The sequence below is a fragment of the Podarcis cretensis genome, assembly GCF_951804945.1.
Source record: "Podarcis cretensis genome assembly, chromosome: 6".
NCBI classification, from domain to species: Eukaryota; Metazoa; Chordata; class Lepidosauria; order Squamata; family Lacertidae; genus Podarcis; species Podarcis cretensis.
In genome coordinates this window covers 21946237-21972396 of record NC_137175.1, presented here as the reverse complement: position 1 = coordinate 21972396, position 26160 = coordinate 21946237, and the positions used below count along the sequence as shown (strand labels likewise).

Below are 26160 nucleotides of genomic sequence, written 5' to 3'. Positions count from 1 at the left end.
TGTATTGCTGAAATGGTTGATATTTGCAGGTGTTCATGTACTTTTAAATTATATTTCTATTGTATATGGATTATCAGCCAGACAACAAAAGTGGGTTTTGCAAGTCCTTATGGTTGCTAAGAGACTTATACTACCATCCATTATGCAATGGTCTGAGAACCAGACCGCCCTGGCTACATTTGAAATATATATTTCATATAGTTATCAGGTTTTGTGTGGTTACCTATCTAGACATCTGGAAAGCTTAACTTGCATGTTTAATTTCAGGTATATGTACTGGTGACTGTGTGTGTTTGTGTGTGTGTTATTAATAGTATTCCTTACAGATTACTGATTTTACTTTATTATTTTATTGTCTTCAGTTCTTTTTAATTCTCCTCCCTTTGTAAAATTAGGAAACAAAAATTAAATGATTTTTAGAATGATAAAATGAACACAGCAAAATTAAGGCAGAAGAGCCTTGAGGTCACCTTTTAATTAATATAATTTTTTAAAAATATTTTCTCTTCATTCTACTACTTCCGATTTATCCCTTTATTTGTGTGCGGGGCTGGGGTTTGTGTGTTTGTTGTGTGATATGATTCCATGTTATTATCTGTAAGAGAGACATAATTAACTCAGTTTTGACCATCAAAAGGACAACTGCAGCTTATCCTTCCTTCTCCATGGTTCCATACAGTGCATCAGCTGACTCAGCAAAGACACACTGCACACAGCCCTACTCTGATTGTAGACAATGGAATTGCATCAGTAGTAGACTCCACCCTTATCTTTACGAAACTTATATCCCATGATGGCAAACACTGGATAGTGAGAGCATGGTGTAGTAGTTAAGAGTGTTGGATACAGGTAACTCACATCTTATGCTTATTTAACATATGCTTACAGGACTTTGGGGAGGAGGTGGGAGGGCTCTAGGACCCTGCCAGAGGCTTTGAACTGCGTTCCCAAAGCCAGGTAAGCAGTGGGCCCAGCTCCAGATGTTCCTGGCTTTGTGCATTTTTGCATATGTATGTGGACCCCTGGGACATAACCCTGCATATTTGTGAATTACCCGTATCTGAAATTGAACAAAGCATGCACAAAGTGAATATACACATCACGTGCAATGTCAGGTGTACCTGACTTTCAGCTTAAACAACTCCAGAACACCTGGTTACTAATGAATAATAAAGCAAAGGACTTTTATTTAATTGTCGATATTGGCAGTTTTCTTACAAAAAAAAAAAGGATTAGGAACTGTTTGATGATCCTTTGTACTCGGACCCTTTTCACAATAGTTTATTCATAGGTTGGAAGTTTGGCTGTTATAGCTCAGGTATGGATCTACTGTAGATGAAATTCTGCACCGATGTAGGCAAAAGTGAAACCCATTGCATGTGCATCAATTACTGTTAATCAAACCTCTCTGGCTCTTACCAAGTTCTACATCCTGATCATCAGTGAGGACAAGGATGATGTTTGGACGGATATTCCTGCGGTCCCTTTGAAACCTTCCCTTCAGACGCTGATTTAGCAAGAAAGCTGAACTGTCACCCAGCAAGGATAAGAGAGTCATTGCTAATAATCCCACGGCGATGCTACACTGTGCCATATTGCACCAATTTTGAAGAACATGCAAATAAAGGTGAGGGGGTGTTGTCTATTTCTTCTTCAAAGGCAGATCTAAGAGCAGGACAAAAAGAGAGAGAAAGCAGGTGAGTATGGATGTGGTGAAAGTCTCAACAGAATATATAAATCATTGTTTCTAATGCAAAAAAAACCCAACAACACATTAAGAGTTAGTTCCTCTTTTAAGGATGAAAACTTTAAAAGGCCTATAAATAACCCCACACCATCTGCACCCTAACCACACCACTTGTATCTGCTAGAACGCAGGGCCAATTAACATTGATCAAGTGGTAGGAAAAGAGCTTTCTGTAAAAAGGCAGTGGACACCCATGAAAAAGTAATTGTCTACAGTAATTTCCCAGCACGTGCCCTCTAGAATGTCCTCTATTTTGAAGGCATGCATCTCCCCTTCATGCTTTAGCTGATCATTGTAATGGAACAACTGTGCAGTACACAGCAAACACAACACAGAGTTCACCAGTTAAAACAAAAAAAATGCCTTCAGTATTTTTTTTTCTACACATCCATGTACACACACACAACACAATTTTTTTTAAATATAAGAACAGATCCACACATTTAGTCATGTCTAAGAAGCAGAAAAATAACCTGAAATGTTGAATGGGGTTTATAACAGTGTTAGTCCAGAGCAAGAATTAAGACCCTCGTGGTTTACACAACAGCCAAGTCTCTTATTTCCCACATCAGTATGTTATAAAATTGTCTATACTTTAATACTTTTAAGTTAATCCCGTGACTTTACAGGGAACACCAGCCTCATGCTCAACTTCACCATGGTGGAATGAAAGCGTGCCTACTTATTCCACAACTAGATTTGTTTCCATGTGTCCCGGAAAATACAAATTATTTAGGAAAGCATTGCAAACACAATTCTGAACAATTCTGTGGGCGGATGTTTCATGCTATGTCACCCAAGATCTGGGTTGTTTTCACAGGGCAATTGGTCCATTTTGAAAGGAGGAGACAAAACGCAGAGGTTTCATGCTCAAAACAAACCAAACACACACACACACTAACTGCCAAAGACAGTTATTTACTGTGCAAAGAAGCATGCTTGTTATACTTTTTCTCAGAGATTCTTAATTCCATTCCACTCCATAATGTGTACGTACTCTCTTTCTACACACTCTCAGTTCCCCCAGGCCTCTCTGCCGCCACATTTCCTAGTTATCCACCTTTTCTCTATGCACCCCATGGCAGCTGCTTCTTTCCCCCCATTCTTTTCACCCTTTACTATACTTGTCTGCAGCTCAGTCTCACCTTTATGCCCTTTGTTCTTTCCTGGCCCAACAAGTATCCTATTATCTTTCTCTCCCCACTACCCTCTCTTTTATGTAGAAGGTCCCATGTCCCTAGCATATCCAGGGTGGGCTTGGAAACACCCCAAAAGAACTGCTGCTGCCAGTCAATGCAGAATAGACAGTACTGAGCTTGATGGACCTGTTATCTGATTCAGTGTAAGGTTGTGCCCTACATTCTGTTTCTCTCCCCTTCAGTCTTTTTGCATTGCATTTTAACCCAGAGCTTCAAAGGATGCTTTATTTCTGAACTCTTTATTATTATTATTTGTTCCTAATATGGAAACCAATCCAAGGAAATAAAATAGTTGCTTAAACTCATGCTAAGGTTTGTTTAATCAAGTGGCACTCCTAAAAATTACAGAAGCAGCCGGAAGGCTGATGATGGGTGGGGAATTCACCTGCTCAGCTTGGTTGGGTTTTTATACCCCTGCCCTATAAGGTCAATCAAGGAGAATCTACGGGCTTATAATCATATGCAAATAGAAAGCATTTCAGGATGCAGGAGTAAAAACCACAGCAGCCTTAATGGAACAGGAAACGCTCCATTCTACCTCTTCCAAATGCATTATAGTAGAAACTGGAAACCATTGTTTTGCCTCCAAGCCACAATACTAATTTTGGGCTACAATTAAGAACTCTGATACATATTGTCCCCCATCAATATACGAATGTGTATATACATGGTGGTTGCTTTTTACTATCAAGCACCAGCTTGGCTGAGACATATGTATGAGAGAAGTTGCTGCAAAGAATGGAAAGGCAGGGTTTCACTTCCTGCACGAAATCCTGATGGATCCGTCCTTTCCCATTTCCTTTAGTAACCCAGTTCCTGGATGAGACATGAGAAACAGAGATGAGTTTAGGGCCAGATAAAAAGCAGGGCAGTCCAAATTAAAGGAAGGTGTCATAGAACAATTGCAAGGGTCCAGACTGGGTGTGTGCATGTGCTGATTTGACCCTATCCTATCACTATCCCACAGCCTTTTAAGTAAGCCCACAAAGGTTGCTAGGATATCAAAAAATACTAGCTGGCAGGGATGTGGGGGCAGAAGATGGGATAGGGAACTGCATCCTTATTGCAGCAGTCCACTGCATTTCTGTGCTGGTGCAGAGGAGAGGGCTTATTTGCTTGGTTGCCATGGTGAGCAGAGAGGAGGGATGGAGCCTTCATCCCTCTTTCCTCCATCTGCTCCTATGCATGCATGGGATTAAGAACATAAGAAGAGACTGTTGGATCAGGTCAATGGTCCACCTAGTCCAGCATCCTGTTCTCACAGTGGCCAACCAGATGCCTCTTCTGGGAAGCCCACAAGCCAGACCTGAGAACAGCAACAGTCTTCCCACTTGTGATTCCCAGCAACCGGCATTCAGAGGCAAACTGCCTCCAATGGATGTAGATCATAGCCTTTTCCTGCATGGGTTTGTCTAACCCTCTTTGAAAGCCATTCCTTTTTGCCTATGGCTACCAGGCTAGTGTTCAGATACAAAGTCCTGTTTTGGCTGTGGTGGTGAAGCATTACCAACCAGAAAGGGCAAGCTAACTGCTCTCTCATGGCTTATAGCCAACATAATCTAATAATAGACAGGATCCTTCTATAATAGACTGAGGAATTAAACGTTTTAAGAACTCCTGTGTATTATAGTTTTGCACACATATTCCTGGAGCAGAGGGTGCACTGAATCACAGCAGAAAGGATCAAGTTGCTTTAGGGTGAGCACACAGATGATGGTGCAAGCCCTAGCAATCATGCATAAAAACTGGAAGACTTACTGAATCACTAGCGTAGATAGCTTTAAATGGGGACCACACAGCTTCATGGACGATAAATCTACCAATAGCCTTGATAGCCAAATTCTGGCAACAGGTTATAGAGACAAGCAATAATATCTGCACCTTGCTTTCAAGCTTTGGGAGAAATTGTAGCTCAGTGGAAGAGCATAAACTTTGTGTGCAGAAGGCCGCAGGCTCAATCCCAAGTAACTCCAGATACTTGAAAGCCAAAAGCTGAACTAGATGGATCTCACGCATGCCACTGCCCTCTAGGGCTAAATTGGTGGCAGTGTGCAAGGGGGCTTTTTCTGTGGCAGCGCCCCATAGGTAGAACTCTATTCCTCAAGAAGTTAGGTTGACTTTGTTTCTATTTGCTGTTCTGCCAGCCTTTGAAGACATTTCTTCTTAAACAACCTTTTGATCCTGCTGTTGCTTAATCTTATCTATTGTTAGCTCTGGCTTTCTGTGCTCTTGATGCCTTTTGGGCGTTTTGATGCTGCTTTTAGTCTTGCTTTGTTTTGCTGATGGTTCTAATGATGAGTTGCTCCTGTTTTTATTTTTGTGGTTGTATATAACCAGCAACTCCTTTCTGGAGCAGAAATGGGGAATACAAGCTGTTCTATAAATAAAAAACAGCTTGGATATGATCCAAAGCAAATTCATTCTTATGGAGGTTCACTTATTACTTTTAGAAGTTCTCATGCTTTAAGACTTAGGCGAATGCGATAATTATAATTCGTAGTCATCTGACCTAGAGGATTTTTCTTATTATAATGGAAGGTAAAATTATAAAGAAGCTGCACTGGGCATATCAAGTTCCAATTATTTCATCAGTTCAAGGAATCAATGAGTCAATTTTTGACAAAATTCCTTGTACACTGCCTTTATAAAGGCTGACAACAAGATCTAATACAATGGGAATCAATTAAAAGTGACACAACGGGAATCTGTTTTTTTCTGAAGACCAGAAGTGGCCGAGCAGAAGGGGGGAAAACCCTAGCACAGCAATCTTTGCTTTGTGAAATTAAGTTAGCATTATGTTCATAAAGCAATAACAACAAGCTCTCACCTTTTCTTGGTAGGTCATTTCTAAGTAAATATATCTGCACATCTTTGCTACAGATTCCTTTTGCACTGATAAGCCTTGATTAAAAGGGTTCTGAAGCTGTGACAAAGCTATTGGTCTGAGAAATTATGACCAAGTTTTCTTACACCTGCAGCAGCAATAGCAAAACTGAATTGCAACAGTGAACTAGGAGCTGCATAACTCATAACTACCGTGAACAAGGAGAGGCTTACTTCTGAGTAAACAGGCATACGATTCTGCTGCCATGTCTTTCTGGCATGAGCACATAGGAAGGACCTGTGATGTGACAGGGCAGTAAGAGAAACATCACTTACCTTGAGCAGGTTCCCTTGGGGGGGTTGATAATTCAATGACCCCAGTGTCTGTACAACCTTAGATTTAATTTAAGGGGTGATAGTAGAACAGTAGTTCAACGTTAATGAAAAATAAAATTGCTAGAGCGTGGCTAAATTCAGAAGGGGGTGGGGGAGAGCTTCTGGTCTCATACAGCCATACCAGCTGTTTTCACAAGAACATTACAAGAACAGCTAGTACAACTGCATCTCATCCCAGACAGCGCACTTGACTGCTGCTTCTGATTTATTTATTTTTACTGTTTAACGACACTACTAGCTTTCCTGTAACTGAAAGACATTATAAGGAAGGAATGTTGCTGATTTCAGGCTGCTGTCTTAAATAATAAGGCCCCATCTGCACCAACATAGTGTTATGAGTTGTGGGTGCTAGGGTTTGTGGGTGCCAGACTGCCCTAAATTCCTGGGTCTGATATGTCTTAGACTTTAATGCATGCTTGGAATTTTAAAATGGGCTACCAGACAGGAGTAAAGGTAATGGGCCATCAGCTAAGTCAGAGAGAGGGGACGCAGTGCCAGATGGAAAATGGGAAGGGTCCCTCAATTAGTTTGAAAGACAAAGGAGAGTTCTGAGATAGAATTTTAGAGCTGAGTTTAAGATGAGGTTTAGGCAGTGAGGTTTCAGGCTGTAAAAGGCTGAATCAGAAGGTCAGAGAGCCATGGCTGATTTCTGTTTTGATCCAAGGCTGCAGCTATGAGAGAAATAATACCCTTTTTGGGTATTAATGCTGTGAGGCTCTCCATTGTAGGCTCGGATTGTCTATGTGTGTAAATAAAACTTATATCATCAAGGCACCACAGTCTCCACTGTGCCTCATTTCCAAAAGCGAACCCAGATGCCTGGAAATGCCTGGAATCTTAAAGAATGCTCAGAGATTGGGATGGCAGGTACCACTGGTGTTAAAAGTAGGATTTGTGTTTCCTGGAGGAAACCCCTGTGAACAAGGTGTGCCTGGATTCATGACAGAGGGAGGAAAGGCATTCATGGAGCATTTCAAGTTGATGCTCCAGCAGCATCTCCATCAACAGATGGGACGGCAAAGCCAGATGTTTGGCAAAATAACCCTGCATTGAGGCCAACTGTTTGAGCAGTGGATGGAGCAGCATAACTAGTTGTGCAATGAAACGAAGCAGCTGTAAGCAGAGTGCATGAGAAGTCTGCATGGAGAGAAAAGTGTGACTCCATGTGATGTGAGAGCCTTGCCTGATCAGATGCCACAAGGGGTTAAAAGTGACCCAGGAGCTGAGCTGAATAGTACCTAAAACAGGCGTCGGCAAAAAAATTTAGCCGCGGGCCGGTCCACTGTCCCTCAGACCTTGTGGCGGGCTGGAGAAGCGGCACCAGGAGGGGGGAGCTGGAAGAAGAGAGGGGGGCAAGTAGTCCTCCTCCCCAGCCCCAGCCTCTGCACTTACCTTCTCAGGGGCTTCCACCGCTGCCGCCACTGCTTCTTGTGGGTAGGCAGAGGGAGCTCGTCCGCTCCACTCTCTGCCTCACAGGAGCAGCAGGGTGGCAGCAGCAGAGGGAAGATGAGCAATGTGAAAGGGCTGGCTCCAGAGATGGGCTGCTTAAAATGGCACTCAGCCAGCCCAGCCCAGCCCAGCCCCTGCCTCCTCTAGGCAGGGCAAGGAGAAGCCAGGAGGGAGGGAGGGAGGAGGGGCCGCCATGGTATGTTCACGGAGGGAGGGACGGGGGGGAATGGAATGGCGCAGGAAAAGAAATGGCACCGCCCGAACGAACAGAATCCCCACACCAATCCATGGACAGTCCACAGGCCAGATCCTGAAGGCAATTGGGCCTGATCTGGCCCCCGGGCCTTAGTTTGCCGACCCCTGACCTAAAAGGAAAGAGAGAGATCCAGAGTGTGGATGGGCAACTGAGCGGCTTGGACTGTGAAGTGATGCAATCTGTAGCTGAAGGCGGGGGGGGGGGAGGGGTGCTCTGGATGGAGCAGAGGAGCTGCTGCTAATTGACTTCTCTACTCCCTGTGAGCCTGCTGTGGAAAAGGAGGAATTGGAGGTGCCTGTGAGCGTTGATTGATTTGTCTGCTCCCTGGGAGCCTGCTGTGGAAAAGGAGGAGCAGAAGGAAGTGGAGGAGAAGCCAGCACCTGTGGGAAAGATGGTGTTTTCCTGTGTGGAGAACACACAGAAGCAGCTTGAGGCTTGTGTGCATCCACAAGAGAAACCTGAAGGGAAACTGGCTCCTGCTAAATTGAGCAAAATAATCCCCCCACACACATACAATGATTTTGCCCCTTGGGTGCCCCAAGATGATCTTGTGGCATGGCAATCAGTCCCTATAATGGGTGTAGTCCTTAAAAGCAGGTTCCAGCAGCTAGGGTCAGCCAGGGTCCTGTGAGTTTGGGATGCAAGAGACATTGGGAGAGCTACAAGCTATGAAGCACTCCAGAGATGTTGGATGTACCGGTAACTGGAGAGGGGAATTCCTGGCCTCCAGCCTAGACTGCAGAATATTCCAGTGGCTGCCAAGACATCATACCCAGGTATTAAGCATACCTGGGCAACAGCAAGGATTGAACCAGCAGCTATAACCCTACTGAATGGTGCAAGCTCAGACAGACAGGGTTTGTGGTCATCTGCACTTCAAAAGAAGGCCAACAGCTGGGAGATATGAGGTTTGGGCAAACACCTATGTTTCCCGATCTTCACAGTGACTTGATTGTAAGTTACTAGCCAGCTGATTTGCACTGTATACTGGAAAGGGAGCAAAAGTTACCACCTCTGTAACACGCCAGATAAGGACTCCATGGTAAGTCTACGGCTATGTGTTCCCCCTCCCTCACATTCCCCAAAAACCAGAATAAGAGGTTGGTATTCTCTCCTGTTTAATGAATGTAGCCTTATTATTCTGTTTCACTTTTCTCCCAGTAGGTACTCAACACCTCAGACTTTATATATGTGGATACAGCCTTTGACACAGTCTTTAAGGGCAATTCCAGGTAGCAGTTTTCCATTTCCATTTGACAATTCAGAATGTATATTAGCACTCCAAGGAAACACAACACGTTGGCCTCAAAATGTTTTCATCTGGCACCTGGCGAGGTGCTGGAAAACACAATTAGATGAGGCCAGTTTTCACAAAACATACCAGCAGTTTCCTGTGCTGCTCAAACCAGAGATTAGGGCTAAACTAAGCAGGAAAAGCTTTTGTGGGTGGCAGGAAGTATTCATTAATTTATTTAAGTCACTTATACTCTGCCTTTAGCCCCCCCCCCCCCCCGGGCTCTCAGAAGAGCTTACCAGAAGTATCACATGACCTGTTTTGTCCTTATTGCTCTGTTGGCCTTCTCTTAATAATTCTTCTTTCTTTTTTTAAATCCTAGCCTTGATTCCTTCATGTCCCATGTTCAGAACTTGCTCCAGGCTTGAGTCTCAGGAGCCTGTCACATATGGCCCAGCAGGAGACTGACAATTTTTTCAAATATGCACTGTGACCAGTGTACTGAAAACAGCAGAGAATTTCCTCTTTGAAAATGCTTTCTGGACTTTCCCAATGAGTCATGGCTGCTTCAGAAGTATTGCCTGCATGCATATCACTTCTGTTATGGAATTTGATTGGACACCATCCAATAAGACTTTACAGACAACACATATCTATGCTATGGCAAGCAGAAAGTTACCATGTCAGGTTCACGGAGTTCGCTGGCACTATTTCTTATTGAGAAGTGATACCCACCTAGGGAATTTAGGGTATAAATCAACCTTTTTCTTTATAGAATTTGCAACTGAGTGCATCTGTATGATTAATATACCCTTGGTGAGTACAAAGAGGAATTACTTTCTCTTTTAGCTCTCAAGTAGCTGGCTGCTTCTTTGAATGACATTTCTTACCAACCACTGAGTTAAAGTTTCAGCCTCTTCATCATTGTTGTTTTTGACCACACTTCTTTCCCCCTCAAACATTTCCTGGGAAGCAGGTTTGTCCTGATTATTCTTCCAAACAAAATATTGAGTCCCCATTATGTTATGCAACTCCAGTTGCCAGATCATTTTTCTTCCTTCAACCCATCATCACTATCGTACTTTGCTGTACACTTTTGCTGCATTTAAAATTAAATTGTGAGCTTGTTGAGACAGCTCTCATGGTTTTGATAAAATGCCTGTCTGTAGAATTTCTTGTTCGAGACCAAGAGAAGCAAACATAGGTATTACTCAAATGGTTTTAACTTACAGTTTCTTATGTGTATTTACAGCTGTTAAATTACAGTTATTTGCGAAAGCATAAAGCAGCATGCTTGCTTTCAAACATCTTTTACCAAAATAATTACTTTTCTGCTTACCTTCCCTACACAGATGTTTAAACTATTTTCACACATTACATCACCGTCATTATCAAAATAAGTACTCTCTAAGTATCCTTTACAACCAACTAAAAGCCTGCAATCAAAATGTGTTTTGCAAAATGTGTTTTGGTTGTAATAACTAGGCAAGAAAACTTAGGGTGGTTTTTTTAATGAAATAACCTATTTGCTCCTGAAATATGTGTTTGAATTTGACAGAGGCAGCCAACTGTCAACTCCATGTTGGTTGTAAAATCTAATTAACAGTTTCAAACCTCTCATAAACATGACACTGGAAGATGTTTCCACATTCAGAGTGGTCAAGATGTCATTCTAGAGCTGCAGTACTATTCAGCACATAATTATATAGTACAGATTCCCCCCCGCCCCATGTATTATTGAATTGACAAAAACAGCAGCATGTCAAGTCAGAAGACCATGGGCTAATTCACACTACTAAACTGGTATGCTGAGAATGTGAGCCGTCCTAAGATCTACAGATGAAGGGTGGTATATATTTTTAAATAATAATAGTAATAGTAATAATAATAATAATAATAATAATAATAATAATGTGAACTGAACAGATCTATACAGCCCTTGGCAAGTGGCAACATGGTTGCATAATTGCTCCATTATATGTTCAACTTGCCTACTCAATTCACATTTATTGCGTCAAAGTCTGACCTGTTTCTGGTACACCAATTGACAATGACCATCACCAGCCTCGTAGGAGTTGCCCTGTGATGTGTGCAGAGGTGGAAATGCACAAAAATCAACTACAGACAATGAAACTTTGGCAAGACAGTTAAAAAGCCCAATTCATAATAGACTATGACTAGTTCTTATGCATGCCATGTAGTCTAAAGTCAGCAGAAACAGCAGCATTGGTGCACTTGTATGGCATGGTTAATTGTGGTTTATGCCGCAATCTGGACATCATTATGCAGGAACTGTGTGACAATGCCAAATGAAGTATTTACCCACTTGAACCACATTCTCAATTTGATTCCATAAACTAGGGAAGGGGAACATGTGAACTTCCAAGAGTTGCTGGACTCCAGCTCCCATTATCCCTCATCATTAGCCATGCTGGTGAGAGTTGGAGTCCGACAACATTGGGTGTGTGTGTCACAGGCTCCCCATGTCTGCTGTGAACATTGGTTGTTTCTCTGAATTTTCATTGTATTTCTCTATTGGCCATTACATAGAAAGAAGCCAAGGAAATACCCAAACAGAATGAATAGCAACTTCTCTTCACATTTAATATAGTGCAATAAGTGAACAGGATGCTCAGCATCCTGTGGCCTGAAGGTTTCCACAGACCAGGCTTATATTGTCCAAGGGGAAACAATAATCTGCTCCATTTTATGAGAATAAAGCAAGACCCACAGCCTTTTGCAAATTAAGGATACAAGCTTGATTATCTCCACTTAACATACAAGTCCCATTGGGAGACAGAATGGACTGAGCCCAGTCTGAAAGTTGCTGTAATGTAGTAAAGATGGGTGGTTTGGGAACCTATGGCCTCTTTCTGGAAAGAGTTTTATGCAGAGTGAAACAGCACCCTAGGCTTGAACTAGATGCAATTGTTTGTCCAGCTCACAGAAGAAAAGGAAAACAGAAAACAGCTAGAACACATCTGTGTTCAGATGACAAATCCTAGGCCAAAAGGCTCAAGAAACTGGATACATGAAGAGTGTGTATGTAGCGTGGGGTAAGATAAGGCGAACTGCAGGGAGGTAGACCCAAATTGAACACCAGAAAGAAATCATTGGTTTAGATTGTTGTATTATTATATTTTGTCAGCCACTGCATGCTCACTTTGCAGCAGAAGGACAGGATAGAAGATCAACAAACAAATCAACCAATGTAGAAACAGCGCTTATATGTTTTTAGGAGGAGTTTGGAAAACTATGTCAATAACTCTTTAGGAATAGACAACTGGACTGGATCCATTTAAATTCCCTACTTTTACATAATCCTTTCTTCTTGCTGAGGAATCTGAGTGATACTGAGTGTGGGGCGTCCACTATCCCCATTGCCCTGTGCTAATACAGAGAATGGACCTAAAACATCTCCAATACCCCACTATCATCATTGCATTGCAATGAGAGGCCAGTAATTGCTGAAAGCTTTTGTTTTCCATGAACTTTGCCATCCACAGTGGATCTTCTCATCAAAAAGCCCAATAAGCTTCCAAGGAACACAAGTGTTCTTAGGAACAGTCCAAAGACCACTGGACTGGTGGTTTACTGAGTCCCCGTCAATTATATTATTCTGTACTGTGCATAGCAAAGAACCTTCATTTCTAAAGGTCGCCCTGAAACTACAGTAAGCCTGCAATTTATGTGGGAGTTACCTTCTGGGGAAAAACGCCTAAAGCCAAAAACATGTATAGTCAAAACACATTGGGTGCCAAAGCTCCTCCCAGACACCTGCCCCCTTTTAATTATTATTTATTATTATTGTTATTTTGTCAAGCATGTAAAACTGAATGTGCACAAGTTAAAAGTGTGTAAGTTGTAAGCTTACTGTACTCTCTTTTGGGGTGAGGGGGTGACTGTTGCCATTTGCGTGTCAAAGTGTTCCCTACTTAGGCAATAAAATAAAAACAAGTGCCTGCAAAAAACACACTTGCCTTTTCATTTAGATTGCTATTTTCTTGCACACTCCTATTTCTCACATTCAACTTCAGTTGCCTGCAGTGAAACCATCACATACCCAATCAGGGATCATGTAGTAAATGGGGTGACATCACAACATGACATAGCCAGTCAGACTTGCCTGAGCCACCTATGTAAGCAATCCAGGAAACAGCAGCAAGGAGTGGGGAGGGGAATGGCAGTAATACATGTAGGAAAGAATACTGCCAAAGGATTGAAGAAAACGCAAATAGACGCACAATCAAAGCAATATTTGAAATATATTCTACCCTGACCTTCAGTTTATAGCCAAATATCAAGATTGGGTATATCTGGCTCTGCTATAATTATGTATCATGCAATCTTATTTATAATGCAAGTGTTTGTTCCACAAAACCAAACTGTTTTCAGAATGTCTCCACCCCCAGTGCCCCAAACAGCTGTTGCAGCCTCTTCCATCATTTTAGCTTCTCAACTATGTACTAGCAACTTTGCTGGAAGAAGTCTGGCCCTGTTTCCATGTTGCCCAAGAGACAAAACAACTGCAGTTACTGGAATATGAGCAATCTGTTATGAGATGTTTCAGATTGCCTAATGGAGGGTTAGTAGCAGAAATAAAGCCTAGGCAAAAGGATGAAGAGTTAAATACTGTATATGAACGTGCAAGTGCTGTGATAGCTCAGTTGGTAGCGCATGAGACTCTTAATCTCAGGGGTGGTGGATTTGATCCCCACATTAGGTGGAAGATTCCTGCATCGCAGGGGGTTGGACTAGATGACCCTCATGGTCCCTTTCAGGTCTACAATTCTGCGATTCTAAAAAAAGGGCAATCAAAATTAGCAGGAACTGAAACAACTCAGTGAGGAAAGGTTACAACATCCGGGGCTATTTAGTTCCAAATAAAAATAAGATATGGGGCAATGTAACAGAGGTGTATAAAATTATGAAGAACATGAAACTAGAACCCAGGGTTATCCAGGGAAGCTGGCAAATTAATGCAGGATAAATCTACGTATCAATGGCCACAAGCTACGGTGGTTAAATAGTACCTCCATGATAAGGCAGGGGCTAATGCCATCATGCCCTTCTTATGGGCTTCCCATAGGCATCTGGGTTGCCCCTGGGGGGGGGGGAATGATGCTGAACTAGAAGACTTTTGGTCTGATCCAGAAGCACTCTTACATTAATGGGAGGAAAAATACCTGGGCAGGTAGATAAGGAATAAGGCATGACAAATAATGTGATAGAAGATCAAGCTGGGAGGACCAGGTCAAATATATTGGTTAGGTGGATCAGAACTGCATAAAAGCAGCAGCATGTTAGCAGAAAATAATCACATATCCAACTGAATCTGAGTTACTATTGTGCCTCCCCAAATTCAAGTTTCGGGAAGCACGTTTTTTCTCACTCTCACACACTTCTTCACTGTTAGCACTCGAGGTGAATTTTGTGATGCTTTACAGCATCATACGCACAAAGTACCACGTGAAACAAATATTGAGATTGTTTTGACTCAGTAATAAAGCTGATCTAGAAAAAGTCTAAGAGCAAAGATCAATCTTGAATTCCCTTTTAAGACCCATTTCACACACATACTGCATAAAAACAAAGAATTTCCCTGTTTTTAAATACTAAGTATCTTTACTGGGAGGCAAGTCTCATTTAACTCTTTGGTAAAAAAAAATTAGGATTGGGGTGCATGGAAACATCTCCTCAAATTAGTAGCCTAAATATAGAAAGAATACAAGAGAGCAGGACATTTCCAAATATAGGCCAATAGGCAACAGCTTGCCCCCGCTGGGTTTGGCATAGCTGTTGATTATGCCAGATGTGTTAACTGATCAAAAAAATGGAGAATTTGTCATGTTTTTTAAAATCATGAAAATAAATCCATACATCAAATTCATTCCTTAGCAACCATCCCAATGAAGCAGGTATGCTGACCATTGCATTGCCAGTTCTGCAATTTCTGCTGGAGCTTGTGCATTTGCCTCCCTCCCCAGCCCCTCAGTACCTCTACTCTAATACAGATGTTTTCAGAGTCAGGCTCTTTGGTTTCACACATGGCCCCAGAAAAACAAAAGGTAGCTTTGCGAATCTCAATGGAAGCTGGGTTGCCCCCCCCCCAATATTACACTACATATTACAACTGAAAAGTTCACTTCACCATTTCATTTAATAGTTCATTGTGTGCATACAAACAGACGTTAAGATTAGTATTTCTGAACCTCTTATTTAGACTGTAACACTAGTATAGTGGATTTCCCCCCACCTCCCATTTGGTGAGTCAAATTCTAAAGTATGACAACAGACCGAAATCTCAAGTCACTGCTAATGATGACAGCTGAAGTTCTTTCAAGCAGTCCAATTTTACGTAGCTGAGCTATTGGGGGGCGAGTATACCTTTTGTGCAAATGTCTAACTTTTCATAAGAAATACCTTCCCCACTGAATACTCCAAGCAGTGAACATTGCAACCAGAAATGACTGCAATCAGAATCTATACTATCCAACCTTGTAAAGAAACACATTCTTTCCGAATAGACTCTCTATATACCCTTTTTGTTTTGCTAACAAGAATGTATTTTAATAATGCTGACAGAAATCTTAAGTGTTACCTGGAAGCACCTTCACAGAAATAAACGAGCATTCATAACTGTTTCTTAGACCCAAGTTGCATGACTTTGGCTGTTACACACCAAATGGATCAACCCATAGCTGGCATTTCAGCAGAGCAGTGAAAGCTAGCCATTCTCATGTTAACACTTCGTCATTTTTCCAGTATGCATTCCAAAGATCTCAGAACCCACAGGTAAAACCTTCCTTTTACAGAGTCTTAAGTTTAACCCCTTTTTTTAAAAAGCACAGCTTCGCTACAAATAACTGACTGCTCAGAAAGTTTATACACAACCAGCACTGATAAGGTCTCCATCCTAAGAAGTCTCTACAGTGCCTAGCAGTTGTGAATATGGGATCATGCTCCTTATGGGGCAGTGATGTCCAAAATTAAGAGAGTCCCTGAAAATGAGGCAGCAGCCTGACAACCAAGCACTTTAAATTGTTTCGTGTGATTTATAAAAACTTGGGGAGGGGCCCGCACCATAGCCAATGTGATGCACAAACTGACATTTCAGAAGTCTGACAAATGATGCATTTGCCAAGGCAAAGAAGTCTGCAGTCGTTCACTTGGAGTGTTGCTTCCTTTACCTCTCTAGCCTTAAGGCTCACTGCCTTTTAAAAAGTACTCCGGCGGGGCTAAGAAGGCATATCCCCGTTTTTTCGCAGTGACTTGCCCGTGGCTTCCGAGGAACGCCGCGCATGTCTGAATGAGCCATCCGGGCGAGTCACCGGCGGCAAGCAGAACTCGTCTGCTCCGAAGCCGACTCAGGCGCACTGCACTTCAGCGGAGAAAGTTAGCACAGCCGGAGCCAGGCGTCTCCAAGCGACAAGTCCACAAGTGATAAGCAGGCGCGCGGCGAGCAGCCCCAAAGCGCCGCCAGAAGCAGGCAAATCCGGAAGGCTAACGAAACAAGCAGCAGCAATGCCTCCGCTCCCGCCGCTCCTCGGGCAGATGCTTCCCCTCGCCACCCCCTCGGCTAACGCGAAGCGCCGAAACATCAGCGGTTGTTTTGCAAGCGGCTCTCTGCCGCCTTGAGCGCGCAAGTCCCCCTCGCTCCGAAAATAAGTTGGGAGATCCCTCCCGAACCTCTCCGGCTTCCCTCCCCGGCGCCTCCCGCCGCCCACCCCTGCTCAGCTGCGTCTGGGACTCCGGCCCGCTGTACCGGGCAGAGATCGGGGAACCCCCCTTCCTTCGCAGCCTGCACCGCCTCCAAGAAAAGAGGGGCAGCCGGACGCACAACGCCAGGCAGCCCCGGGGGTGGGGTGGGGTGGGGGGCAGCCGGGGAGTGCGTCCTCCGGCGCCGCGGGGCTCTCCAGGGGCGGCGCCCCGCCGTCCTCCTGCAGCGGCTGCGCTCGGCTCCCCCGTTGGGTGGCTCCGGGGCCCCGCGCTGCGCGCCCGCCTGCTCCCCAACCAACCCCGCTTGGCCGCTCAGCCTGCCCGCCAGCTCACCTGGCCGGGGCCGGAGGTGCATCGGCAGCATGTCCCGGCTTCTCCCCGCGTCCGGAGCAGCTCGCCTTTCCAGAAGCAGCAGCAAGTGCGGCTGCAGGCGCCGCGGAGCTCGGCCGGACGCCCCGGCATCGCCTCGTCTCCCGCCCAGGCGGAGGCTCCCCGCGCGCCGCGTCCCTGCCGGAGACGGAGTGGGCGCCTTCCGTGGCCCTTCTGGGGTCGCTCGGCTCTCCTGCCCTCGCCGGGAGGCGGAGCACGAAGCGGCAGCGGCGGCTCGCAGGCTCGCTCTGCTTTGCCGGAGCAGAGGAGCTCTCTGGCTGCCCGCGACTATTGCGCCGGCTGCGCCAGGCGGCAGCAGCAGAGGCAGCAGCAGCAGAGGCAGCAGCTGGGCTTAGCTGTGCAACGCGGGGCCAAGTCCCTGGCGCGCGCAAGAGCTGGGCGCTCTTCTTCCTTCTTGCTTCTCTCTCTCCTGCTGCCGGTGCGAATCCGAGCCGGGCAGGAGGCGACTAAGCCCCGGCGAAAGGCTGCGGCTGGATCCCATTTCAAATCAGAGCGCGGAGGGAGGGGCCAGCGGGGAGGGAAGGGAGAGACGTGTGGGGCGGCCTTTATGGTTTTGTATGTGTGTGTGTGTGTTTTTTGTAAGTTAATTTCTTTCCTGGAGGATCCTCCTCCCCAGCCTTGACGCAATCCCCGAGCGGTTTGGAGAGGTGGGGGGGGGGGGGGCTTGGAAACCTGTTCCACCGGCCCCCACCATTTGTTCAAAGTCCAAGTAAAGCCGCGGCGGCGGCAAGTCTTCGCCACGCAGCGCTTCACCTTACCCCAAATAAATGCTTGGGTATATACATCCCATCGCAACCCATTCATATGCACATTGACACACTGACCCGCAGACTGCTTTGCAAAGCTGTGTGTGTGTTTGTGAGCGCGCGGGCATACACACGCGCGCGCGCACACACACCAAAGAACAATGTCAGAGACACAGAGATTCAACAAAAGAAGCTTCTTTCTGCCACCGGAAGCGAAGTTGGGTCTTTCTGGCTAACTAGACAGCCCGCTATACACCTGCGCACCTACCTAACCCTCTCACTTAAAGGGTGGGGAAGATAGCTGGAAGAGAGAAAGCGCCCTGAACAGAGCTTGGCTGCTGGCAGCTCATAATCTTACCTTGACGACAGGAAGGGAGGGAGTTTCCCTCCTGTTGTTGGGCGAAAATAGCTATTAAGATATGCAAAGCACTAGTGCGGCTTGCTTCTTGCCAGTTTCCGCGGATTCGCTTTGGAACTGCACCCGAAGTAGCAAATGAAGGCGAAGCTCAAGGAGGCAAACTGCAAATTGTTTAATTGACAGCAAGCTGGCTCCTCTCTTGTTAAAGGGCCAGGGTGGTAGCAGCAGGTTGTTAAAGAAGGGAATCTGAACTTTCTCCAAGAATGGAATGGATTGGAAAAATTAGGCTCTCTTTACGATGTTGCCAGATGTGGTACCTAATTATACAGCATGAGCAGAAGGCTCCTCTGGGTAGAGAGATGCAATAATACAAGACTGGGCCTGATCCTGACTGAAGCCTCTGGGCTCTGGCAACAGGAATAAACATAAAACAGTAGAGCAGGTTTGGTCCTGAAGATAAAAAATAATAATGGGACATGGCACTGGAAGATCCAAAATGGTTCATGGCATTGTTTCTCGGATCCAGTTTTGACTACTACTGCTGAACTCCTACCTGGCAAACTTTTTGGAGTAAAGAAAGCTTTGTGGTTTCTCCTCCCCAAAATAAGCTGCTTCTGTTTTAATGTAGTGCATGGCACTTTGCTTCCCCCATCTCCCAGTTCACGCTGAATAGTTTGTGGATAAACTGGGTAATTCAAAGATCAAGCTCATAAACAACACAAAGGGCATTTTTCACTTATGAGTGGCTGAAGAAGTGGAAATGCTTGCAGAGGAATAGGTGTGCTTGTACAATAAGGATGCTCCTGAAGTAGGGCAAAATGGAAGTGAGCCATTTAAAAATTGGATCTACATTCTAGCCAATATGGGGTTTTACAATCCAATTACAGGCACAGGAAATGCAAAAATGGAGTCAGTGTCATGTGAAAGGAGCCCACAAGGGGCTAGTGAAATATTATTTTTCCATTTTTAGAGCCAAGCACCATGTCACCCCAAAACTTGACTAAAACCGCAGGAAAATCTTCCCCAAAGGAAACAGAATTAATGTGTCTGCCTAACTCGGTCTTAACCACTGTGTGTACTTTCCTCAAAACCAAATGACTGAATTGTGAGATGGATAAAGGATAGTTGAGATGGATGGCAAATGGTCCTGTCTTTGGACAGAGGGGCTCAGCTAAACTATTTCTTTCCCTCTTCCAATCATACTCTGAAAAGTGTGCTTCTTATCAGAAGAAAGGGAAGGTGTATTTAAATGCTGGATTTCTGCTTAATTTAAATAAATAAATAAATAAATAAATAAGCATCAAACAGTAAACAAAACAGTCTAAAATCTTATATAGCAATGGCATAATCACCAATGCCATCAAAAAATAAGTCACAACAGAGCTTCCATTTTAACAAAAGGTACAGATTTTCTCAGCAAGTACACGTAATTCCAATCAATGTTAATGGAAGTTACACAGATGCATTAAAGAATAATGTACCCCCTGGTTGGTAACAAGCTTGCAAAATAAATAGGGCTTCCCATTGAAGGGAAAGGATCTTCTAATTCATATGTCAAAAGGAGCTGGCTTGCTGGCAAGAAAACAAAAAGCCATGGAAAGCTGTGCATTTGGCAGGTTTTCAGAATTACTTCACTCGGGCAGTATTTTGTCAGACTGCTTCAGCAGTTTATACATCTCTCTCTCTCTCTACACACACACTCTTAAGTAAATACTTAGAAGTCAGCACCATTGAGTTCATTGAGATTTACTCCCAGGTAAGTCTGAAAAGGACTGCAGCCTTGGGGATCTAAACTGCATCGGAAACAAACTTTGAGAAAATAAAGTTCTATGAAATTTACAGGCAGACACAATCACTCTATATATGCAAGTTTATGCCGAACACATACTAATTCATATGCAAAATGTGTACCTCCAGTGACTTAGGAAACATGCTAACACCAAGTTGAATAACCAACAGACTTTAGGAAAGTTGCTTTCCATCACTTTCCTTGCCTTTTCCATTCCCTAACTGTAAAACAGAAGTGATGGCTGTTGCTTTCCTTATTATGCACTCGAAAAGGATATATACTTGGTAAGTGAAATAGCTTCTTTCAACCTACTAGTTAGTGCGATTATGTTTTCAGATTGCACCTGACAATTTCTCTCAACTTGCTTTGTATATTGCTTACTAAACTGGACCTGACATGTTACCCCCTCCCACACTAAGTCCGACAGCACACCACTCATTTCATTCCAGTGCAAGACAACTGGTATTCCAGATTCAAATTTTAATGATAGGATAGAATAAGCTATTATCTAACAGCTTTTGCTCCCAAACTGTAAAACCGGGGGGGGGGGGGAGATACCCACAATTCCATTTTAATAATGTAAATAGTTCTATAATACTTCTGACATCAATGGGGAGTTACTGCTTTTCTAGACAGCCGAAATCTGCACATACCAGTAACTGTGTTATACTAAGAACTGTAACTTGAAAAACTTGTGTTTGAGCTCGCTTTTCTCTCCTCCCTCTTAGTCCCTTTCCCTCACCCGCTGTGTCTTTTTCGATTGCGAACCTGAGTCTTAGTGCGGATTTTTAGTATGGAAGCCACTTTTTGGGTAAAGAACGAAGTATAAACGCCATAAATATTCAGCTGTGAGGAAAATACAGTGGAACCTCAGGTTAAGAACTTAATTCGTTCTGGAGGTCTGTTCTTAACCTGAAACTGTTCTTAACCTGAGGTACCACTTTAGCTAATGGGGCCTCCTACTGCCACTGCGCCGCGGCGGTGGTGCAATTTCTGTTCTCATCCTGAAGCAAAGTTCTTAACCCGAGGTACTATTTCTGGGTTATTGGAGTCTGTAACCTGAAGTGTCTGTAACTCGAGGTACCACTGTAGAAGGAAAACAATTACGGTAAACCAGATTGGTATAATGGACATGCAAATTGATTTGGATGAGTTTTGTTTACAGTGAAGTAGTACAATGCTTCACTACCATGTTCTTATAGGCAGACTGAGGTTGTGCACACATTAGTGGCTTGAAACCCACCAAGGTTGTTTCTCCCCGCCTTCCACCGGCTGTGTTTCAAGCCACATTCTTACATTGCTGTACAGACCAGAGAGGGGGCAGGGATGTCTCCACCCAACGCCTATTACCTTATTTGTTTCCCTGCACTGAGCTCCAATTCCTGTTCGGTCATCTGTGCATGTACGAACGGCTGCCTGAAATGTACACACCTCAGCTTAACCTTGGCTCCTCTTTTTAAATAATTTTTTTAGGGAAACAGCATCAAAACAGGAGTACTTCTCAAGAAGCTGCAGGGATACCTGTGGATTGTGGCCCATGTCGTGTGTACTCAGCTTCAAGCATCAGCAGGGGGAGCATACTGGAGCCAGAGGTAATGTGTATACAAGCCTGAGCTGTAAAGCAAATGACACACTGGTGTGTCAACTTGCCAAATCCCAGTGTTCTAAGGTCAGTCTCTTTCCTACCAAACAATAAACTTTGTGAAGCAGCGCTGAGAAAAAGCAGAATATTTTTTCCTTTCATCCCATCTTCTCACAAACACTGTATACAGTGGTACTTTGGGTTAAGTACTTAATTCATTCTGGAGGTCCGTTCTTAACCTGAAACTGTTCTTAACCTGAAGCACCACTTTAGCTAATGGGGCCTCCTGCTGCTGCCACGCCGCTGGAGCACGATTTCTGTTCTCAACCTGAAGCAAAGTTCTTAACCCGAGGTACTATTTCTGGATTAGCGGAGTCTGTAACCTGAAGCATATGTAACCTGAAGCGTACATAACCAGAGGTACCACTGTATTTACATTGTGTATACTTGTTCCAGAGGCAGTCTTAGGGCAGCTTCCCAGCTATGGGAAGGAGGCATGAAGACTCTTACAGAGTCCTAAAATTCTATTTTCCAAAGCCTAGTTAGCACTTGCCCAGCTTTGGGAAGTAGCTGGGAGAACTCTAGGACCCTGCCAGAGCCGTCACGCCTCCTTCCACGAAGCCCCCCCCCACAACATGGGGGCATGTATGTCAAATTTGGGTCTAGTCTGAGTGCCACAGTACCAAAGTCCACCCCTGCTTGCTATATATTCAGTGCAAACATTGTTCTGGTGGCTAATAGTCCCATATACAGTGCAGATGGTGAGGTACCAGCACAGATTGAAGTCTCATCTATGGGCATTGGAGCTTAGATATTTGAACTTCGGTTATCTTCCTAGACATCTCTCTAGGCATACACCACTTGCAGGGAGAAAAATAAATATGTTAAGTAATGATTGTTTTGTGTAGTGGTACATGGTCGCAAAGAAGCAAAGGCAGTGCAACCAGTGGCACAGTGTAAAAATACTTATTTTGCTTTTCTTAATTACTGCTTCTTCAGTACCGCCTTCTTCAGCTGCAAAAGAGAACCAACTATTAGAGCTTTTCTTCACTTTTGAATTCCCTGCGTACAAAACTGCTTGCATGTTTGCAAGTATTATTTGAAGTCCAGCCAATTTTGTCCTTTGTGCTTTTGCATCACAACACAAAAGAAAGAAAAGGAAGTTATAAGCTGTGGAATAAAATGAGAACTGAAAGTGTGAACATGTATAATAAATCAAAGGTCTGGCAAATGAGAAGAGGGGGAAATGAGCTGAAATCCAAGTTATAAAGCTGCCTTGCACAGCTTCTGCCACTGTAACTAATGGTGGCATTCCAAGCAGAAATCTTTCCGAACCCTGATGCTAACATCCTTTTAGTTTGAGACGCTGGAGAGTGAACCTGGAATCTTCTGCAAGTAGTACAACAACCACTATAGGATATGGTGCACCCAAGTTTTGTTGTGCCTTGATCTTACAATGTGATTTAGATGGATGACTGTTGGATCATTGTATCAAACTGAATTTCATGGTTAGCATTAAAGGTAAAGGGACCCTGACCATTAGGTCCAGTCGTGACCGACTCTGGGGGTGCGGCACTCATCTCAGTTTACTGGCCGAGGGAGCCGGTGTACAGCTTCCGGGTCATGTGGCCAGCATGACTGAGCTGCTTCTGGCAAACCAGAGCAGTGCACGGAAATGCCGTTTACCTTCCCACCGGAGCGGTACCTATTTATCTACTTGCACTTTGACATGCTTTTGAACTGCTAGGTTGGCAAGAGCAGGGACCGAGCAATGGGAGCTCACCCCGTCGTGGGGATTCGAACCGCCGACCTTCTGATTGGCAAGTCCTAGGCTCTGTGGTTTAACCCACAGTGCCACCTGCGTCCCTTATGGTTAGCATTACAGTGCCCAATATTTAGAATCTAGTCAAATTGCCTGCAGAAATATAGTTATGTTTGCCATTAAGAATTATAGAAAATGCAGCACACAATCTCTTCTTAATTAAGAATACTTTAGCCATTCTACATCATACTTGTTGGCATCAGTCTGTGTCGAGAGACAATGGAGTGCGCCTCCAGGGGTGAAGTCAAGCCGCTCCACTAGCAGCGCCAAAGTGACCTCTCCAGGGCACAGCCTGGGTGTGTGTATGGAGGTCCCAGACTGCCCAGATGACAAGCCCCCGCTTTCAGCCTTGCTGATGTGGTCCAAAGGAAAGCAGAGTAATATATTTGGCACCAGCTTGGCTGCAGGAGTTGCCAGGAGGCATGCAAAGCGCCATCCAACTGCCTTAGGGACTTCACTCCGGATTTGTGCCTCACACTTTGAACAAAATAACCACAGTATAATATTTATCAAATTGCAAATTAGTTGTATGATGGAATTTAAAAGTGATACCAAGGCTTCAATCCAATGCATTCTTACTTGGCTATTTGTTGTTGTTTAGTCGTTTAGTCGTGTCCGACTCTTCGTGACCCCATGGACCAGAGCATGCCAGGCACTCCTGTTTTCCACTGCCTCCCGCAGTTTGGTCAAACTCATGCTGGTAGCTTTGAGAACACTATCCAACCATCTCGTCCTCTGTCGTCCCCTTCTCCTTGTGCCCTCCATCTTCCCCAGCATCAGGGTCTTTTCCAGGGAGTCTTCTCTTCTCATGAGGTGGCCAAAGTATTGGAGCCTCAGCTTCACGATCTGTCCTTCCAGTGAGCACTCAGGGCTGATTTCCTTCAGAATGGAGAGGTTTGATCTTCTTGCAGTCCATGGGACTCTCAAGAGTCTCCTCCAGCACCATAATTCAAAAGCATCAATTCTTCGGCGATCAGCCTTCTTGATGGTCCAGCTCTCACTTCCATACATCACTAATGGGAAAACCATAGCTTTAACTATACGGATCTTTGTTGGCAAGGTGATGTCTCTGCTTTTCTCCCAAGGAGCAGGCGTCTTTTAATTTCGTGGCTGCTGTCACTATCTGCAGTGATCATGGAGCCCAAGAAAGTAAAATCTCTCACTGCCTCCATTTCTTCCCCTTCTATTTGCCAGGAGGTGATAGGCCCAGTGGCCATGATATTCGTTTTTTTGATGTTGAGCTTCAGACCATATTTTGTGCTCTCCTCTTTCACCCTCATTAAAAGGTTCTTTAATTCCTCCTCACTTTCTGCCATCAAAGTTGTGTCATCTGCATATCTGAGGTTGTTGATATTTCTTCCGGCGATCTTAAATCCGGCTAGGGATTCATCCAGCCCAGCCTTTCGCATGATGAATTCTGCATATAAGTTAAATAAGCAGGGAGACAATATACAGCCTTGCTGTACTCCTTTCCCAATTTTGAACCAATCAGTTGTTCCATATCGAGTTCTAACTGTAGCTTCTTGTCCCACATAAAGATTTCTCAGGAGACAGATGAGGTGATCAGGCACTCTCATTTCTTTAAGAACTTGCCATAGTTTGCTGTGATCGACACAGTCAAAGGCTTTTGCATAGTCAATGAAGCAGAAGTAGATGTCTTTCTGGAACTCTCTAGCTTTTTCCATAATCCAGCGCATGTTTGCAATTTGGTCTCTGGTTCCTCTGCCCCTTCGAAATCCAGCTTGCACTTCTGGGAGTTCTCGGTCCACATACTGCTTAAGCCTGCCTTGTAGAATTTTAAGCATAACCTTGCTAGCTTGTGAAATGAGTGCATTTGTGCAGTAGTTGGAGCATTCTTTGGCACTGCCCTTCTTTGGGATTGGGATGTAGACTGATCTTCTCCAATCCTCTGGCCACTGCTGAGTTTTCCAAATTTGCTGGCATATTGAGTGTAGCACCTTGACAGCATCATCGTTTAAAATTTTAAATAGTTCAGCTGGAATATCATCAATTCCACTGGCCTTGTTATTAGCAGTGCTTTCTAAGGCCCATTTGACTTCACTCTCCAGGATGTCTGGCTCAAGGTCAGCAACCACACTACCTGGAGTGTACGAGACATCCATTTCCTTCTGGTATAATTCCTCTGTGTATTCTTGCCACCTCTTCTTGATGTCTTCTGCTTCTGTTAGGTCCTTTCCGCTTTTGTAAGTCCTGCTCCTTCCTGCCACTTACCACCTGGCCCAGGGCGGGGCCTAACAGGCCTCACTAGGACAGTTGTTACTGCAAGAGGGGCACAGAGTGGTTTTAAAATGTTTTTTTTTAATTTTCTTTTGGATTTTTTGTATGTGGGGGGTGGGGGTGGGATGGATGTTTGGTTGGGTTTGGGGAATTATTTTTTTATTTTGATGTTTTGTAATTTTTACATTTTTGTTGTTGTTGTATTGTTTTATTGGTTTTGTTTGTTTAAGGTGTTATTTTGTTCTTAGGGGGAGGGGTCAGGGCTGCCGGGGAGTGGGCCCCAGCCCACAAAATGGCTGGGGCATGTTCCACAGGGGGGGATGCACTGGGACAACGGATCTCAGTGATCACGGGTAGGAGGAGGAGTTACGCTAAGACTAGACCATGTCATTACAGAGGGGGCAGGTTTAGT

General features: G+C 44.3%; 1 protein-coding gene across 3 annotated transcripts in view; it reads right to left on the bottom strand.

The window, feature by feature from the left end:
- SULF2 (sulfatase 2) overlaps window positions 1–26160 on the bottom strand; it is a 280685-nt gene that overhangs the window by 80883 nt on the left and 173642 nt on the right. The window contains exons 1-2 of one of the 3 annotated variants that reach the window (XM_079979105.1): window positions 17157–17664; window positions 1420–1665 (exon numbers count right to left, since the gene is read on the bottom strand). In XM_079979105.1, the coding sequence (XP_079835231.1) occupies window positions 1420–1594 (175 nt within the window). In that variant the 5' untranslated portion in view covers window positions 1595–1665; window positions 17157–17664. Of the gene's footprint in view, window positions 1–1419; window positions 1666–16294; window positions 16449–17156; window positions 17665–26160 lie in introns of those variants that run through there. The other 2 variants (XM_079979107.1, XM_079979106.1) reach the window with 2 other exon arrangements.